The sequence below is a fragment of the Corvus cornix genome, chromosome Z (assembly GCF_000738735.6).
Source record: "Corvus cornix cornix isolate S_Up_H32 chromosome Z, ASM73873v5, whole genome shotgun sequence".
NCBI lineage: Eukaryota > Metazoa > Chordata > Aves > Passeriformes > Corvidae > Corvus > Corvus cornix.
In genome coordinates, this window is record NC_046357.1 from 12,472,915 (window position 1) to 12,488,542 (window position 15,628).

General features: G+C 36.9%; 1 protein-coding gene and 1 long non-coding RNA gene across 3 annotated transcripts in view; one reads left to right on the forward strand and one right to left on the reverse strand.

Moving 5' to 3' along the window:
• SLC1A3 (solute carrier family 1 member 3) overlaps positions 1–15,069 on the reverse strand; it is a 61,874-nt gene extending 46,805 nt beyond the window's left edge. The window contains exons 1-2 of the mRNA XM_010395169.4: positions 14,897–15,069; positions 12,886–13,160 (exon numbers count right to left, since the gene is read on the reverse strand). Of these exons, the coding sequence (XP_010393471.1) occupies positions 12,886–13,066 (181 nt within the window). The 5' untranslated portion in view covers positions 13,067–13,160; positions 14,897–15,069. The remainder of the gene's footprint in view (positions 1–12,885; positions 13,161–14,896) is intronic.
• Positions 1–15,628, forward strand: part of LOC104686610 — a 121,875-nt gene that overhangs the window by 36,590 nt on the left and 69,657 nt on the right. The gene's annotated exons all lie outside the window — the stretch shown is intronic.

Genomic DNA, 15,628 nt, shown 5'->3' on the forward strand with positions numbered 1-15,628 from the left:
AGATAGCTGGTTTTTAAAAAAAAAAAAAATTTCACACAATTTCCTTAATTGAATTTGAAAATGAGGTTCAAAATCGTCCTTGGATAAAATGAAGTCCTCAATTGTGTCACAAAAATGCCCTGGTGTCACAATAGTGGAGGCTCCTTCACATGACTCTTTGTGTTGCATATATGAAATGGGTGGCAGACCTACCTATGAGTTTAAACAACACATCAATTAAAAAAACCCCCGAACCATAACTCTTAGAAGAAGGAAGATGGGACTTTACTTACATCTAAACATTCATGCAAGAACTTTAGGGAAGCTTAAGTCTATACTTCTGGCCCACTTAGAAGAATTATATATAAAAAATTAATAAAGAGAAAGTATTGCCTTTTTCATTACTTCAAATAATTCATTATTTTAAGACTAAGTTATTGAAATGAAATCTTATGAGCTTCTGGTCTCTATCTTATTTCAGAATCACACAGGAATTAAGACCATACAATTATTTCAAACTTACATTTTTTACAATGCCCACACTCTCTGCTGTGTTTTCAAGCAAGCAGTACAAAATTCTGACAGTTGCCATTCTCAATTGACCAAATATCACTTAAACATATTTCAAGAGGAAATTACTATGTGTTATATCAATGATGGGGCAAGAAGTGCTTTTTCTTTATCAATGCTTGCCAGTTCAATCAGAACACACCACTGAGAGTTATATACACTTCTGCTTTTTACTGTAAATCTCAGAACACTATAAAATGAGGTCCATATCAATACCCTTTTCTTTAGTATATGAGGTACAGAATTACCTTTGCTTTTTCAGCAGGAAATAGAAAACTTCAAAAATAATTGGAAAAAAGAATACCTTACACTGAGTTAAAGGCTGTTCTAGACTAACAGCTGTTAATGGTCCAGTTCCAGAAAATCTTGTAACCAGCAAGCAGATAACATTTTGTTCTATAACAACAATTGGGCAAGAGCCATGAAGGGAATCAAGCTTCTACCAGTTTAATGGGGCATTGTATATTTTTGTTAGCTGCGCAGCCATTTCATTCCTGTGTTCCTGCAGAGCTCTGGAATGACTGCTTTTGTTCTTTGGGTCATTTGTTTCTGGTTAATTTACCATTTTGTTCTGACACCTTTCTTCTAACAGCCAGTTTCAGATAAGTCTACAACTGTATTTACTTGAGACAAACAGGTAAATTACTTCTCTAGTGATAAGAAATACTTCAAGTTGCCGACAAAATCCATTTCTTAATTTCTTTCCTTGCTTGCCACAAGAATCACACAATTTGCTCAGCATGACTTTGATTTTCATAGTTTTTGTTTCGTAATTTTATATTGAATCTTCACCCCCTGGTATATCTGATATATCACCCCTCCTTCCTTACTTTCTGGTTTTTCTTATGTAGGTAGGAAGGTATGTTCCCTTTGAAACTATTTTGTTGAACATAAATACCAGGTTTTAACTGCATTATGACATTGTAGCAGAGAGCTTAAGGACCTGTGCTCCAAGCTACTCTATTAGAATCTTTATTAAGGTGGAATATGGGTTAATTTGAACACAAGCAGCTACCTCTCCTTTGCCTGAGACATACTGTGAGAGGAGTCACGGGAGAAATAGTGTGGAAGAGCTAGATATCCTAGACATGACTGGGATCTGGAAAAGATCTGGGATCTGCAAAAAGGGACATGTCCAGAGAAAAGCAAGTGTATAGCAAAGTAAGAGTCACGTTGATGTCAGAGAATTGCCCACTGGACCAGAAGAGAAGTCCTTGTGTTACCTTTGCTCAGGGGCCACAGGAGTGCCATGGTGCTCACAGCTGTGCTGGGGAGATACAGAGCCACAGCCCTGCAGACACAGTACCTCAAGAACACCTGCTCCCTGAACTTGGCCCCAAGGGTTTGCTTTATCCTGTAAGAGAGATTATTTTCCCAGAAGACCCATACCAGGCTTTTAACACCAGTATTCAGTTACAATTTGCAAAGACGCAGAGGCATTTTATAATAAATGTGTATTGGGGGCATTCAGAGCTAGATTTACAGATGTACATGGGCACTTAATTCCCAACTCAAAATTAGTAAAACACTCTGCCTGCCACCTTCTGCCCCACTCTGGAGGAGCCTGAATTCCCAAAACAAATTCACAGCTACGGCTGGGCACTTGCATGATGCTTTTGCTTGCAGCCACAGAATCTTCTTGGATTTTGTGGCCAGAAGGCATGCAAGTGGAAAGGAGAGTCTGAAGCTGTAAGAACTGATGTAACTAAGCAATGAGTAAAGCCACAATTGGATCAGATACTGCCTAAAATGGACACCAAATCTGAGGCTATAACAGCTTCTGAGTGTTGTTAAAAAGGCTTTTTAGAAATCATTGGAATTTGTCCTTTGCTATTTCTTTGCCCTAGTGTTAGACATACACTTTTTCCCTTTTGTCTCTAGTTGTTTGGCTCATTTGCCTGTCTTCCCCAATTAGGAGGTAATTTTCTTCCTTTGAGAACATGTCCAAAAAATTGGTCTCTTTTTATCCAACTTCAACTTCTCTGTTTGCCTTTAAATGTTTTAATTTTTTTTTTCACTTGTTTTCCTTGAACTGTTTCTGTATTTATCCCTTGTTTGTCATCTCTGATTTCTCTCCTTTTTCTTTTTTTCAAATTTTATTTTTAAGACAAGTAATTGCAGGGCATTAGTAGAGGATTTGGAACGAAGAGGAGTTTTCACTGCTGGCACTGAAGCAGACTGTTCTTAATGGAATAGGGACATTATTCCTGATTTCATCCTCAGACAAGAGACTTCATTGAAAGACAAACTATGCCTAGTTTATGTACTCTTGTTAGTCTCTGAACTACATTAAAAAATACTTTTGATGCAAAAAATAACAAAGAATTCCATGAAAATATAGGAATAATTTCTTACTATGCATATACAAAAGCTCAGGCATTCACAATATATGTCAGATTCTATTTTATAAAGTAGTATTTAGTGTTATGGTACTACTTGGTACTTTACAAAGTTACTATAATAACTATTTCTTTTATGCCTGCTTTACTTTGCTGCTTCACATTCTTGACTAAAGTTTTTTTTAAAAGTTGTATTTACTCCCACAAAATATAGATCAAAACAGATAAAAAGCTGTGCTCTGAAAGTTTATAGGGTACATTTCCTGCCTTTACATTTCTTTCTTTCCTGTTTTTCCTCAGCTGGAAGCTGACACCTTACCAGCACTGAATTTTACTTTTCCCTACTATGGTTTCAGCTGCCCATCCATGTTATTTTGTCTTTTTTACAGTATAGTAGCACTAAGGACTCGCAGACAGTGAGACTGAGATCACTCGGGTCCAAGAACTTTGTGCAAACATGCACAGAAAACAGAGCTCTACTCTGAGGAACTTCTGGTGTAGCTTGACAGAGACCTTGAAGTTAGATATGGAGAGCTGCTTTTGTTTTTTTAATTCTGGCTTGCACACACACTACAGAGAGTTCATTTTAAGTTGGACTGTCTCGATATGCAGTTTTGTATCATCATTAGCAGGACATTCAAATTATGCAGTTATATCTCTATGGAACTAGTCCAACTCTTAATTCCTACAAAAACACCTGTTAATTTAGCTTAGTGCTGATAGTCTAAATCTGTAAATGACTTGTTTGACACTGAGGTTTAAGTATTTTGTTGAATCAAGATATGCCCATGCCAGACCTATTTGGATCATGGAACGTATCACATGGCAGACTTTGTTAAAAGATTTCAAAGGATCTTTTTTGTCCAGTATTTTGCTGAGAAAAACAACCTGGATAGACTGAGAGGGAACATTTCCTGTTGTAGAATACAAGACTTTTGCCAAATCAGGTGTAAGCTTTACCCTAACACCTCTTTTAATGTTTGATTTGTTGTTCAGTGAATTCTTTCCATAAGAAAATTGGGTCCATGGCTTAAATTCATGGAATCATGTTACCATCTTTTTAAAAGATAACTAGGATGCTTTCAGTCCCTAGATGTTTGATTATGAGCCACTTCATCCCTAAAATCCTCAGTATGGCTGTGAAACTATTCCCAAATAGAACCTTTCATCTATTTCTTTACTTGCCAACAGCCTCTTACAACACATGAATTTCAAGAAATGTTTTATTTCAGTTGATTAAAAAGAGATATCATGCCTTACTTCTTGTGAGTTAACTCATCTGAAAGATATGTTGTAGCACAGATGATTAATTTACATGTAGTCTCTGTATAGGTAATGACACCTCTCTTCTCACTGTTAGGAGTTATTCAGAGTGGTAGAATTTTCCTATCTTAAAGGTCACAAAAATGGCAAATGGAAATTTGCACCTGGAATAATACTTAATTACACAGTAAGCACCTGAGTCCAAACTGTGACCTTTAAAGTCCCTCCAGATAAAAAAAGCTTAGTTCTGGAAATCTATAAAGTTAATGGGCACTGCTCGATTTGATTTGGAAAACTCCTCAGTTCTCACCATTCTGCTTGTGTTTTTCTCAGAACTGTCATGACCCAAACACCTATTTGCCTAATTCCAGGCTAAGTCCTGAGGGACTAACAAATAAACACAACTGTCACACAGAATGCGCACAATTATCTGGACTTGGGATACCCTGTGTCCCTGTTCTTGCTCCCAGGTTCATTTCACAGCCTGGGGCTTCCTGTTATAGGTGAGCATTTTAGTCATTAGGTTAAACACAATGCTGCGTTTTGCTCTCTCGGCATATGTATTTGTCTTTAGAAGCCTTGCGTTTCCCTCTGCCCAATAACACAGCTTCGAAAGGAATGGTGGAATTCCCTCTTCCTGTAACTTGCCTTTTGAGAGGAAAAGAATAACATAACTCCTCAAGTGCTGCTGACACCATTCCCAAGGTGAGGACTCTCTGGCTTCTGGATCTCCACTGGGTGAAAATGTCTGGCATGGTCCTGACTCAGAAAGGAGTGGGAGTAAGAATGCAAACCTGTTTGTTTGTTTGTCTGTCTGTGTATCTCCTGGCAAGTTTTAGGCAGTTACATGCTTAGGTTGTGGACTCGTGTGGTTATCCTGTTCAGTCTCCTAGATCTAGCGCATGCAAAGGCACAGAGCTCTGAGATTTGGTTTCCATACGTAGCTTTCTTTGCTTGCATTTTAGGCTTTGAAGGACTTGATTGCACATTCATGTCTGTTTAATGTATGGATTCTCAAGTCAAAAAATTTTTTAAAGACATCAGAATATATGTAGTAGACTTATTTGTCCACTACCTTTGGTCAGTATTCCTAGAATTCTCTGATTATTGGTGGTGTAATACAAAGGTAATTCTACTCTTTTTTTTTTCATTTATCCCTTGTGCATGGTAAAACCAAAGCATTTTAGTAAATGCCAGTTTGAGGGGCCAGATTATGTTGCAGTGTAAATAATGCTTAAAACTTCAGCCCCATCTTTTATAGACTTTATTTTGGATAAATTAATTTTCAGTTATGCCAAGTTACAGTAAAACGTGAAAAACAAGCACACACTTTGTAACTCTCAAGCCATTTCTATTTATGGTCTTCTATCCATGCCAATAGAAAATATACACATGTCAAATTTCAAGCAATATATTGCATTTTTTTTTAATGTAGAGAATTGAACAAGAATTTAAAAGGTGACTATAACTGGTGTTATAAGAAAGGACATGGGAGAACAACCAGGGAATATGAGTAGCAGTAATATTTTGTTGCTGTCCTGACTCTCCTGGTATCCTTCTGGTTTTCTTTGCCTCTTTTCCAGCATTTACTTATTTTCCTTTTCACTGTTGTACAGCTCATCAAACCTATTATTTGACTTTTTGATTTTAAAACATCTCACGAAATCTATAGTCAAAATAAATTCCTCTTGTATGGATTTTAAGTGGTTACACACACTGTGATTTCATTGTGTTGATTGAAAGTGCAAACACTATCAATACAGGTTCAAGTCTGATGGGTCGATATAATAAATACAATAATCCATATTTTAGCAAAATTTCTCTGAAATAATTTCCATTTATTCTTTTGCTGTCTTCCATACTTTCTTCCTCACTCCAACCACATTTGTTGTATCCATAACTAATTTAAAACTTCTTGGTGAGGAACCTAGCTGTTCTCTAATATACTTTGTAGACACCATAGCATATTCTATGAACAACAGAGATGGAGAAATTAGTATGGGAGGGGGAAATTTCTTAGCTCCTTACTAAGTATTTTTTTATCATCACTTGCATTTCCTCATTGCTCAAAAGCTGCAGTTAAACTGAATTGTAAATATGCTGCAAAAAACCCTATTACGAAATATGCTAAATCCCATCAAATTATAGAACCATCAAGGCTGGAAAAGACCTCTAAGATCACTGGCCTGTAAGATCTCAAGTCCAACCTTTAACTCAGCACTGCCAAGTCCACCACTAAACCACATCCCTAAGTGCCACATCTATACATCTTTTAAATATCTCCCGGGGTGATGACTCCATTGCTTCCCAGGGCAGACTGTTTCAGTGTTTGACAACCCTTTCAAATGAAAAAATTTTTCCTGGTATCTGAACTGAACATCCTCTGGCACAATTTCAGGCCTTTTCCTCTTGTCCTGTCCTGTGTTACCTGGAAGAAGGGGCTGATCCCCACCTGGCTACACCCTCCTTTCAGGGAATTGTAGAGAGTGATAAGGTCTCCCCTGAGCCTCCTCTTCTCCAGGCTAAAAACCATCAGCTCATTCAGCTGCTCCTCACAGGCCTTGTGCTTCAGACTCTTCACCAGCTCCATTGTCTGTCTCTGGACTCGCTCCAGCACCTCAGTGTCTGCCTTGTTGTAAGTTTACTTACCATAAGGTTACTGGGTTGTAATCGAAAATGAAATGAAATACAAAATCTTAAGGAAATGCACAGTAAACAAAAGGAATTGGGAGGATGGTTGGAGGATTTACACAACTAATGTGACTATATGTATTATTTATATTATTTTGGTGGTTCCAAAATGTCTGATTTTCCTTTAACAAGGCATTAAAAAATAAAGTCAGTATGTCTCAGCTACTGATCTAGAAGTCTGTGCTACAGTAGGGTACAAATTATCCCGATGCATGCATTTATTTTTTTGTAGCAGCCTTGTTAACATCTAAGATATGTAGCCCATTTGTTTATTTCTCTTTGATATTGGATTTATTTGTACAGTTTTTCAAATGTGCTTAAAAAGATAAGGATTTTGTAAAACCATTTTTTTCTATGGTATAACATTAATCCCTTGAACCTTTCAGATGCCTGGCTATTTCAAGAAATTGTGTGAGAAGTTTAAGCCAAATGAATGAAATTTTCAGGAATTCATGAACAACTGAACATACCATCTTCAACCACACCTTCATTGCGGCCAGCTTAAAAGCATTTAATCTCCAATGACAGCTTGTTCTAGCTTTACAAGTGCTAGTAAGGATCTAACAATTTTAAATATTTACTCAGCATACAAATCATTGGCATCTTGCTTATGGTTTTGTGCTGCTTTTCACAAAATATATAGTCCCTGTCCACTGAAAAATGGAAAGGGTTGGCAAGCCCTAAAACTAGTTTATTTCATGTTGAAATGTCTTTTCAGTCCCCTTTCAGGGTCACCACAAAAGTTTTCTTGAGAATCTTTGAGATAACTACTGTTTCAATTATAACATATCTTCTCCTAGCATGATGGCCATACTCTAATGGCATTCAGAGAATTTTCTTGTAAACTCTCTGAGAAACTACATCCTAAATGTCTCACGCAGTTACTGCCATGCATTTTGCCTAGGATAGCCTTAAAATAGGATAGCCTTTTAAGAAGCAGTATTACATAAATACAATTATTTTTAACTTCTAGAGATAATTTTGAGAATCTCAACTGCCTTCTGACAATCTGTATGAAAAGTGCAGTGAATGTATGTTTCTCTGGACTGTTTTATGACCATCCAGACATACTATTTTTGAACACCACTTATCAAGTCCACTGATTAGACAATTTAGAGCGTTAGGATAGAAGTAAGTCAATATTTGGCAGATTTTGCATTTTTGCTGTGCATTTATGCACAGCTGCTCTCTCCAGAATGCTTAATTGTTATTCACAAGGTAGCCAAGTTTATTGTTGTTACTCTGTGCCATGTATGGCAGTCCAACAATCATTGCTGTTTCATTTCAGTAACAGCAGAATGAATGGTAAGAAATGTGGATTGTGATAATGTATTAACATTATTTTATTTTGCAAGTAACTGTTAAACTAGAATACTGTTCATATTTCACAGTCTTTTACCACTGTCTTCTTAATAGCAGAGTTAAACTTCTTTGGATTTCTCTACATTTTCTTCCTTTTGAAAAGAATCATCTCTTCTGAAGTTTTAAGTGTCACTCTGAGTTTTATGGTGTCTGTTTATGTTTTTTTCTCCTTCCGAAATTATAACTATTTTATACTAAAAAAAAAAAAGGTTTTGATAGCAAATATTTCAGAGTATTACTTAGGAAGGTTTCTTCACTCAAGTGAGAAATCAATTGCACTAGGTAGATTCTTTAGGAGAGCTCTGAGACAGACAGCCTCTGAGTTCAGCATAAAAATAATTTCTCCTTTGCTTTAGCCAACCATCTTGATTTTCTTGCATATAACTTATTTTTTTTCTTTGTATAATCTCTCCCTTTATATTTTAATATATTCTTTCACCTAAAACTCAGGTCCCCCAACTGTTTCTCCTTCAGTGATGGGTCCTCACTTTGTTCTCCTGCAAATTTTACCAAGGCTGCCTTAGAATTGTCACAGTGTTTAATGTCAATATACAGTGGGGTCAAATACCCTTCTCTGGGTACATCAGCCTCACCCTTAAGTAGATACAGAGATCTGCTAATAGCAGAAAAGATGTTGCTTCAACATTCCTTTTTGTGGGCATTATCCCAAGTTTTGTCTACCTGCATATCACAGACTTGTAGCTCTTAAGTCTTTAAACTGTTGTTCAGACAGGGAGTGTTGCAGAGATAGGAGAATCTGCTTCTCTGCACATCTTTTCACTGTTCAGATACTGTAAGGGCCTTGTGGGTTTTTTGCTTTCTGTGTCATGAAGGATCCTTTCAAGGCTTTATTCATCTCTATGATTTTTTTCTTCAGGGACAAGGTGCATTGACAAGGCCTTCATCTCACCTGTCTTCTTCCTGTACTTTTAACTAGATTTTTTGTAAACATGCTGGGAAGTTTTGGAATCTTCCACAAAGTGCATGCTGTTGCAGAATAGAGGTTGTATGGGCTTATCTACATTTCACACCTATTGTGAGATTGCTGGCAATTACAGAAGCCTGGCTTCAAAGACACAGCCAGGGCTGCATTCCCTCTTCCCTTTGGGGAAACAGGTAGTCAGAAAACAGAATTGGCTCCATCCCCTCCCCCTTGAATGTGCCAGCAGACAACTGCAACATACACCTCTGGCAAAAGGATTTTAGCTAGCTAATTGGAGCTTAATATTCAGAAACTGCTTTTCATAGCACTTGCTTCACAACCTGACTCTATTTCACTGAGCCCCTCAATTAAAACAACATTTCTCTGCAGACAGCTTCTGAGGATCTTTGCTCAGCATCTCTCTGCATCTCGGTCTTTCCTTCAAGCTCAGAACCCACAGGAGATTCTTTGACATTTAGAGTCCTGTTGGAGTCTGAGTTCCTGCGCCATTTTTCAGAAAATGGGATGTAACAATGAAGACATGCTGATAAAGGATGATGATTCTAAGTACTGTGGGAGAGAGGGCACTGCCTGAGATCTTGCTGGTAATTTGGCTAGCACTTCAAAGTTTGTGAGACTTCTGATTTTCCATGAGCAACCATGATCCCTACCCTACCTTAAATTGCTCCTGGCCATCGGGATATTCTCAATTTGCCCGTGGTCAGCCTCACAAATTTGTCTCACATGATTGTTCTCATCTATTGGGTCTTGACAAGATTGACTGCAGAAAACTAATTTATAATATCTTTATGTGTACAAGAAGAATGTGAAAAATTGTATCATAATTCACTTACTAACTATGTTTTTCTTAAAGTTTCTTGAAGGGCTTGGAAAAAGCTTAAATTTCACTAAAAATAAAAACAATGATTATGACAATGTGTTAGACAGCCCCTACCTATGCAGAAGGTGTAATCTGAAGGACATTACATGCATTTTTTTAGGAAATAGAGAATAGTTCTAAGTATTTCTCAATATGAATTATAGCTTCTTGCAACTTCATCAATAGGTTTTTAATGAGTAATTGGCTTGGTATTGTAGCAGCTAGTGAATTTAGTTTAGAATTCAGTTTAGAATCAGAGCAACAACAGAGGTTAGTGTAAAGGCTATATTTCACCTTGCCATGTGAATGCCAGAAGAACCTCATTCTGTTTGCAAAATATCCGTATACATCAGAAAGAACTTCATGTTGTAGTTACCCATTTCATAACAAAGTGCAACACAGACACAAGCCCAAATCCCCATTATAAAGTACAGTACTGGAACTAAGATCCTACGCGCTTAACCTCTACCAGAATCAATCCTCCTTAGCAAAGAAATAGGAAATGCTCTATTAAAAAAGGCTTTTTCATGTCTATCCCTTGATAAAAGAGGTGTGAAAGAAATGTGTCTGAAGAAACGTTGCTCTCTCTGAGTAAAATCTTCCTTTTCTTGGGTTTGGTCTCTATGAAAACTTCTGGACTGACAGCTCTAAAAAATGTCAGATTACAGAGCATTAAGCGTTATTTCTTGTAAAAGATTCAACCCTGGCCTGAATACAGTTTGGTTTCCACCTGGACTCACATCTAAGCATCTCAAATGGGAGAGACAGTAGTGCTAATTGGTGGGTTAATTCTGCAACATTGATTACTGTCTGCTAGGAAAGGGATCAAGCCTACCATCTGGTTTTCCACAGATCACCAAACAACTAAGTGATTATAACAACTTAGTCCTTGCCAAGCTAGACAGACGGAGTTCAACCAGTGAGTGTTTTCCAAACTCTTGAGCCATCTGTTCCCTACTTCTGGGTATTTCCACAACAGCAAAAAACTCTCAAAAGCCCCAAATCTTACATTTTTATGAGGTATTAACCATGAAATTACTGTTTTAATCATACATATGTACCGCAAAATTTCACCACAAATAATAAATGTAAGAAAACTTTTGAGCATTCTTTGGTAGTAATGAGACTTTTTCTTCCACATGTTACACTGAATATGTCTACAGGTTCATGAGCAGAACTGGAGCAGCCAGCTCATCCTAGGCTGCACATTTTCTTTAGTTCTCCAACTTGTGTTTCAGTGTCTACTGATCCTCTGCCATTACTGTAGGTGGTAGTGGAGAAGTGGGCAGAGTGTCACCAGTTATCCAAAGTTAATTGGAACCATCAATAACTGCAAAAACACTTGTGCAGTCTACATTTCATTTCCCACATTGACAAGTTTGTGGGAACCACACTGGAGGTAGATGATAGAGAAAAAATTGCAAAAACAGAAAAATTTGTCACATGCTGTATAGAAAAGTAAAAACCAAAGAACTGCATTCTTTGAGGTTGGATAGTGTTTCAAAACTTCCTTAATTTGCTCTCCCTTTTCTGACCATTGTAGATAAAACACCTAATTTTTAACCCCTGATATTAATAGGTCTTCTACACTGAGAAAATCCTTAATTAGGAATTAAAACCACTTACTATCAAGTACTGTTTATAAATATCAGAAACTGACATTACTGCTTTAGCAACAAAGTACTTTATTTTACCAATAGGCAAATTAATATAAATGTCTCCCAGCAAAAGACCGTCAAACCTGAAATTAATTTAAAGTAACACTGCTGATGTGGCATCAAGCAACAATCATGTCAAAACCCTAAAATTTCAATTCCTGAAGAGCTGTAGAAACACAGCAAGCAGATCTGTACAGAGCACTATTATGAAGGACATTAGGCCCTACATAAGCAAAGGATATATACCATTATCTTTAGGTCCTTACATATGGTTTTTCATCATCATGAGCAGATTCACAATTTTATATTTTAAACTAGTGAGAAAAGTGAAAGCCATACAGTAAAGCCATAAAGTTCTTGCTCACCCTGTAAAGAGTGGTTATTTCATGAAACATGGAGCCACTTTGAAAATCTCTAGTTAAAGAAAAATTATCATAAGTGATCATGTAATCATTTAAAGTAAAACTAGTTTTAAAAAATTGCATGTTTTTCTCATCAAGTTCTCTTTCCAATGCTAATTCAAAGTATGTAGCAATATTTTGAATTTACATTTTGGTGCATTCCAAATTTAAAGGCTGTTTGCTGTACTGGATTCCTCCCCATATACTCTTAAAAGGCATTTAATCAGGTGCTATCTTTCAGTCCTTTGAATAAGTAACATTGCCATTGTTGCCCAAATTGCATCTGAAAGATGCTTGTGTAAGATTGTGAGTGACTGAGAGAGAATGAACTTAGATTTGCATTTATCAAGGGAAAACTGGAAAGATTGAGGCTCTATTTATTATATGCCTTTGCTTAGAAATATCTCTTCATTTCATTCATTGCTAATTTCTATTCATCATTGCAAGGTGTTCATTTTTTGATACTTTAGGTAAATAAAAGTTACTTCCTGAGCATTTTGCTGCACCTGGCTTTGGTTGGAAAAGATACAATTGAAAACACTCAATTCAGTTATTTTATCTGAATCTTTAAGAGAAGAATTCATAAAACAGCCATTCTGGTTGGTTTTTTTCAGCAAAATTTTTCTTATGAATAACTAGAATAATTTAATGGCTCTTCCTTAAACTTCATGCAGCTGTCAAAGCCAAAACTCTCCAAGCCAGAACATTCTTATCAGTGCAGAAGAATTTGGGAACTCATTTGTAATGCAAATCACCCAGTCACATCGTCATTGTCAAATGCACTTGAGAACAGAATATTCCTATTGAACGAATTACTCACCAAGAATCACAGCAACGACAGTGAAGAGCACAAAGGCATTCCTCATTAAATAACTTTTAACATCGTCCTTTGTTATGCTCTGCACTTTTTTTTTTGCCAAAAGTGTACGTTTCCGGACTCCTTGTTGAATTCGTTCCATCCTACTTCCAGGTTTTGGATCTTCTCCGTTACCTTTAGTCATTTATCTTGCTGAAAGCTTTCTTTTATAATTAACTTCTGTCAGTATCCCTTCAGAAAAGTGGAGGACTCTTTTCAGTGGGAGGCACTGGAGAAACCTGCAAGACAAGAAGTATCAAACATTGCAGTAAGATTTTAGAGGAATGATTAGCTATGTATTTACATAGAAGAAAATACTCTTCGTGTTTCAGTAAAACTTGTATTTTTCGTAATATCTAACCAGTTTTTGATGCAAAGCCTCTGTGTCTTTGAAAGAAGGATTATATGGACTGATCAGATAAATGTCCTGTGCCTTCAGAGATTAACCTGTACTGTTGTCATGCTGTAAAACCCAGGAGAAACTTTTTAAAATATTTGCTATTGATATACAAATGTAAAATCAGTACAAATCATAGCAACTTAAGGCATTATAACATTTAAAACTGTCAGGCTTGCTTTCGTTCTTTTTATCAGGCCATTGTTATTTGAAAAAAAAAATCTAGCTCACCTTCACATTATGCATTGAAGAAAAATATTTTGCTCAAACTGAAACATTTAACTTGTTCTACAGTTCACATTTTTAAAAATGATTGAATGCATTGGCTCAAATCCTTCTTTTCATGTGGAAAAAGGCAGCAGCAATAGTTTATTTATCCCTCAACCACTTTTTAGAAGATATGCCTTTACAATTTTATGTTGATAACATTCATCTTTTAGCTGTATAAACTACTCCAAGCACATCTGTAAAACATTAGAAGTAATATCCCACTTTACTTGTTTCTTCAGACTGTAATACCAACTCACATTGCAGAGTAATGTTTAGCTTGTCCTGACAGCAATTATAAGCATATATCATAGAATCACAGAACATACTAAATTGGAAGGGACACATCAGGATCATTGAGTCCAAATCCTGGCCCTGTGCAGGACAACCCAAGAATCACACCATGTCTGATTTTAAGAAATTACACACTGAATCAACCTTAAACTGTTCTAATATTAAATGTTTTTCATTACGATGTTACCTTTTACTTTAGTTGGTAGTTTGGTTTTTTTTTGTTTTGATGACTGCTGGGTATGAGTTTGTTTAATAATGAAGCCTCCTCAAAGGTATTTTCCAGACTGAGAATCCCATTTTCTGAAGTCTTAGTTAATATACACTGGCATGGCTTTTAAAGAAATTAGAAATGAATAAATGGATAAAGTTAGGTGCTTCTGCTGAAATTTGTCTTTGTTTATAGGCAGTTCAACTCTAACATCTAATTTTCAACAAATTTAGTGCGAAAACAACTTTTTTCTTTTTAGGACGCACCTAAAATATAAATACACAGGGGTTTCAGCCAGGATGTTTTAAACAAAATCGCACGCTGTAACAAGTTTATTTTGGTAGATTTTGATCACTGCTTTTACCATATGTTTCAAGACTGGCACTTTAGCGCAATATCCTCCCTGAATTTCAACAGAACACTGTAAACTTTGCTGCATTACGGAGTGGAAACATTCTGAGACCGAGCTAAATATTTAAATTACTAGGTGGTCTACCGTGGACAAGACTGCTGTGTGGAAGCAGGATTTTTTTTTTTTTTTTCCTGACCGATTAATGTAAGCATTTTGTAAAAAAAAAAAAAAAAGGGAAAAAAAAAAAAAAGGAAAAAAAAAAAATGAGATCGTTCACAGTGCCTTTCTTTCCAGGATGTTTAATGCAGCTAATCTGTCCTGTGCAATTTACATCAAGATCAAGAAAGAATATGGGTGCAGCCCAAAGGATCATTACATTAATTAAGACACAAAGGCAGAGAGTGAAAAATGAACACTTCGCACTTAAACCCGCACGGGAAGGACAGGATGGACTCACCTCTTCGGACCTTCCGTACTTTTAGCGTACTTTTAGGAGCGCGGTGGATAAAGCGGGGGCTTCCCGGCGGAGACCACGGAGCTGCGGAGCGGAGCGAGCGCCAGGGAGAAAACTGACATCTGCATGTGCTCTGGAATACGGCAACTTACTATCATTGTAACTTAAGGAAAGGGGAGGAGACTGCGAGCCCGGCTCTGGGAAAAAAAAAAAAGACAAAACCAACCCACCCCAAACCACACATCGGCAGAGAGGGGAGAGCGGGGCTTCTGGAATATTGATTAGTCTTGGCGCAGTGAAAGCAGGGTCACTTTCTTTGTTTTTCCCTTTAGACCACTTTCACGCTTTGTCAGTTCAGCTTCGTTAGAAATGCAAAATCAGGATCCGGGAAGAACTGAAGGATCGCACACACACAGACAGGGGAGGCTGGAGCGCTTCTTTATTAGGCATTCCAGACTGGACATCCGAAAAGCCTGAACATAATTATATAACACTATCCCTGTGCTTTTATAAATAAGTGATAAAATATCTGAGCATGCTGCTTTGTTCTAAAAATGGGCACGGTGTGAAGCTATCGCGTATTTTCTAATTCTTAAAGACAGCTATTCAAGATCTACTCTTCCCAGGGTGGGGAACCAGACCTATCTTCCAGAAGCAACTGGAGCATTATCAAGGAAAGAGTTTTCTCTCTAACATGATCAGTTACAATTCTTTGTATGTTTCTTGTAGATATTC